The sequence below is a fragment of the Lathyrus oleraceus genome, chromosome 2 (assembly GCF_024323335.1).
Source record: "Lathyrus oleraceus cultivar Zhongwan6 chromosome 2, CAAS_Psat_ZW6_1.0, whole genome shotgun sequence".
Lineage (NCBI taxonomy): Eukaryota > Viridiplantae > Streptophyta > Magnoliopsida > Fabales > Fabaceae > Lathyrus > Lathyrus oleraceus.
The window spans coordinates 99,620,876-99,625,074 of record NC_066580.1 but is presented as its reverse complement, the minus strand read 5'-3'; the positions used below and the strand labels follow the sequence as shown (position 1 = coordinate 99,625,074).

At 34.6% G+C, this 4,199-nt stretch overlaps 1 protein-coding gene across 1 annotated transcript; it reads right to left on the bottom strand.

Moving 5' to 3' along the window:
* Positions 1–506: 506 nt before the first annotated feature.
* Positions 507–1,686, bottom strand: LOC127121173 (transcription factor MYB1). Its single transcript, XM_051051754.1, has 3 exons — positions 1,532–1,686; positions 1,137–1,266; positions 507–996 (listed from the first exon to the last, which is right to left on the bottom strand). Exons 1-3 carry the CDS (start codon positions 1,647–1,649, stop codon positions 507–509), a joined length of 738 nt encoding a protein of 245 aa, XP_050907711.1. The 5' UTR covers positions 1,650–1,686.
* Between the last annotated feature and the right edge of the window lie 2,513 nt (positions 1,687–4,199).

Below are 4,199 nucleotides of genomic sequence, written 5' to 3'. Positions count from 1 at the left end.
GTTTTCACTCATTTGAAATTTTAAGACAGATTACAACGATTATAAATATCTAATATTAACTTTCTAGTGAGGGAAACATACATTTAAATTATTCTTTTTATTGCCAAATTTAAGATATTATTACATTTCACCAATATTTAGATATAAGAATAGTGTAAATAAGATTTGAACATGAAAAGAAACTCTGAGAAATTATTGGAAGAGTTTTACCTTCACATTTGGAAACTCTCTTGTTGTAAAGATCACAAGTCAATATACCCACTGTCTCCTTTCTCACTCTTGAGAAAACTCTCTCGTTTGCTAAACTCCTTCATCCAAACCATGTTATTAAAACTCATAAAGCTTGATCTCTCATGTTAACAAATTCCTCACTTCTCTTAATCAGTCAACTTTTAATATTACTCTATAAAACAACATACATAGGATAATAAATTATTGAGCAGAAACTACATTATTCCTTAAAGAAAACGTATTATTGCATAAACAAATATAATTAACACAACCAACTAAAGATCCCAAAGAGAACCGATATCACAAAGCTTGGAATCCCAAAAGAAGTCATCCACTTTTGGCAACTCTAGAATCACGTTTTCTTGAAATAAAGAGCATGATCCCTCTTTCTCACCACATTCTTGCTCCCCCAAGTTCAACAGACTATCCCACCACATTGCATCAACACAATCTCTACCAATTTGATTTGTCACCATAGTCTCTTTGTCATCACGATCTTTCGCAGCAGTAACCTCTTTAGTCGAAACCGTCCCTATTGGTTTCACCATAATATTATTTTTCTCATTCAACCAATGTGAATGAGATGAAAGAGTTCTAGGTTGAGGTTTAATAACTTCATGAGTTTTCATGGTTTCCTTTGGTTTCTCTTTTTCTTCCTTTTCTTCTAATTTTTCGGGAACCATTTTCCTGCGCAAGTGTGTGTGCCAATAATTCTTCACATCATTAGCTGTTCTACCTGGAAGCCTTCCAGCAATCAATGTCCATCTAAACAAGAATAAATTTGAAGCATATATAATATGAAAACATTAAAATGTGCCACCATAAAAATCACACTTATTTCTAGGAAACAAGATGATCATATACACAAAAACAAATTTAGTTTAAATTTGGCCACAGAAGCTTACCTATTCCCTAGGAGTTTGTGCAATCTTAGGATCATATCAACTTCATCTTCACTAAAGCTTTCTCTGTTGATCTCGGGGCTTAAATAATTTAACCACCTTAATCTACAACTTTTTCGGCACCTATTCAATCCTACATGTGTATAACAAATTCTTTTGACAACATATCCATATAGAAAAGAAAATAGTTGTATGTATAATTAATTTAGCACCAATACCTATGAAAAATTGCATATCCGTGTTCGTGTTAGACATATGCACATGTACTTATGATTGCATTTAATTTTTTTTTAATTATCAACGGTGTCGCTGTATCAGTTTCGGGATTGTGATCGGTATGTCCGCATGTTCGTGCTTGATATCATTTTAGCAAATAAAAAACATTTCATAGTTAATACCTGCTCTTTGAGAAACTAAATGCCATTTTCCTTCACCATACTTGTTAATGCAAGCCTTGAGTAGCTTGTCTTCCTCGTATGTCCATGCACCTTTTCTCACACCTCTTTTATTCTCCATATGCAACTTTCCTTAAAAAATATACTTTCTAGATTAATTGAACATAAACAAATATAGCTAGGCATGTCCTGTTGTCCTCATATATTTATAGCTCCCTGAAGTAAGAGAAAAATTTAGAGAATGGGACCACTTATCGTTTTCTTTCATTTTCACAGAATCGGACCACTTATCCTTTTCTTTCATTTTCACGTAAAAGTTATCTTAAAGTTTTTTGGAAGATATCTGAGTCGGTACGGCTTTGAGTATCACATACGATGAGTCATATGATTAACTTGTGATTAGTAGAGTAAACACAGTTTTTAAATCTTAAGTGCGCTATTTTGCAAACAATGTCAGATGTTTTGAATAAATATTACTTACAAATATTAGCCGTAAAACAGTTTCTTTATCATTGTCTTGTTGTGACACGACATCTTGGTGCTGGCGAGTTTAGCCAAGAGATCGCCTCTGGAGTTTTCTTCTATGAGAATTTAAAGCTATTGTGTGCTTCTCAAACTGATGAATTTTTTACAAATATTTCACAAATTGTGCTTTTTTAATATAGGATTTGCTGATTGTTTGACTTGTGACAGGTTGAGAATTACTTTTAGTTTGGAGGTTGGATGTGCCCATTTCTCTCCGAAGAGAAATTACTGCAATTAAGTCTTCGTAAATTGGTTGGTTGTCAGTGAGTTTGAACTAAAATTATACTAATTGTTCGATGTGAAGATCGCTTAATAGGCCCTCTAGTACAACTCCGACATCGCTTCCCTTCAGATTTAATGCTTCGTCCAGTGATAAAATACAATGGTAACGGGTGTCTTCACCCGTAAGAGTGCATAATTCGTCTAAGAAATCGGGAAATACATGAGATTTGATATTTCCTCTTGGAACTAAATATATGTCGTATTCTGGTAGTTCTATATTCCATGAGACCGTTCTTCCAGGCAATTCTGCTTTCTCTAGCTCTTAGAAAATTGAGTAGTTGGTTTTGACCAAGATTTAATGCCCTAGCTCTGCCCCTTTAAAGACCTTACAAAATATTATTCTAGCTTCTCGCCATCATCTATTTCTTGAACTAACACATAAATCAAGTCATTCTTAGTTATTTATAGATACAAGAATAAATGTGTCCCCTCATTCAAGAGAATCAGTAAGGGTTTTAATTCCAGTTAGGCTTCTCTGCATTCTTTAGTTTATTCGAATTTTTCCCTCTTCTTCAATGTAGCAAAAAATGTAAAAGGCCTTGTCGCTAGGGCATGAAAGAAAGCCATAGAATGCATAATCCTCCCCGTTAGTTGTTGTAATTTTTTAACTGTGTTAGACTCCTCAATTTATATTTTGGCCTGACATTTATCCGGGTTGGCCTTTAGCCCCCATTCTAGTTAACATAAAGTCTAAGAATTTTGTGGCATGAACCTCAAACAAGCATTTGATCGGAATCAGTCGCATATTGTATTTATGGACAGAGATCAATATATTTTTAAGCTCTTTGTATTTGTCGCATCTCGAAAAATACAACCTATCAACATTTTCACGCTCGCGGAATAATTGACCATAGTCGCCACCAAACTTTATTTATTCCAAAGAAGAAAAGGGAAAATATCGATAAAACCCTTAATAGGAAAAGAAAATGATCGTCACAACCAAATTCGGGTTCGAAAGTTGATTACGCTAGCGAAAATAAAAAATGGTCCGTAAAAATGTTTTTTGTAGGATGTTTGACGAGATTGCGGGTCTTGCTGCTACATATCCTCCAGTACAATGAGGAATTCAAAATTACGTAGTTCATCGTAGAAAACTATGTATTGTTTGAATGGTTTTATTGAACGAATGTTTAGGTTGCATTCTAGCGGTTTAAAGGTTTTGCTTGTATGCTCGTGGGGGAGCCTTGAGCGCTTATTTGTATGACGGTAGAATGGGTAAAATATTGTTCGTTTGCAAAAAGGTTTTCAATCGCGCAGGGACGAGAAAATAGTTTGATTTATTATAATGCTTTTGAGAGGATGGATGACCGAGTTAGAAAACTCGTATCCAAACCATCGAGAAAGAGAATAGTAGACACTAGACCATTTCTTTTTCATTCTTTTAATTGAAAAAGGATTAGATATCTGTTAGCTCATAATTTCGACGTCCATTTTAGAGTTACCAAAATAGAAAATCCATGTGAAGATGTTTTCGACCAATGAAGATGTTTTCGACCGAATCTAATATTAGGGAGATCCAGTCGAAAGTCTCTGAGTGGGAAGGGTCAGCGTGCAGTTAGGACTTAGAAATATTTCTTCAAATGTTTTGATGAAGGTTTCGATTGGAGATTCAAAATTAAAATAAAGGAGGGAACTTTGTTCTTATCTGAAACTGCTGAAGGTACACGTGGAGCATAATGGATAGTTCCACTCATGCAAAGTGCCATGTGTATCGACGGGATTGAAGGACCGTTAGAAACGGTTATTTCGATTGAGTATAAATATGGGGTCTTAGTGTTAGGATTAGTGTGTGTCAAAGTGTGTACAAAGTCTGTAAAATTTACCAAGTATCTGTGTGAAGACGAACCGTAAATTAAGAAATGTA

Coding starts and splice junctions, on each gene's coding strand:
- LOC127121173 (XM_051051754.1), bottom strand. CDS start 1,649: ATGGAGAATAAAAGAGGTGTGAGAAAAGGTGCATGGACATACGAGGAA. Junction 1,267..1,531: donor TTTAGTTTCTCAAAGAGCAG/GTATTAACTATG, acceptor ATACACATGTAG/GATTGAATAGGTGCCGAAAA. Junction 997..1,136: donor CACAAACTCCTAGGGAATAG/GTAAGCTTCTGT, acceptor ATTCTTGTTTAG/ATGGACATTGATTGCTGGAA.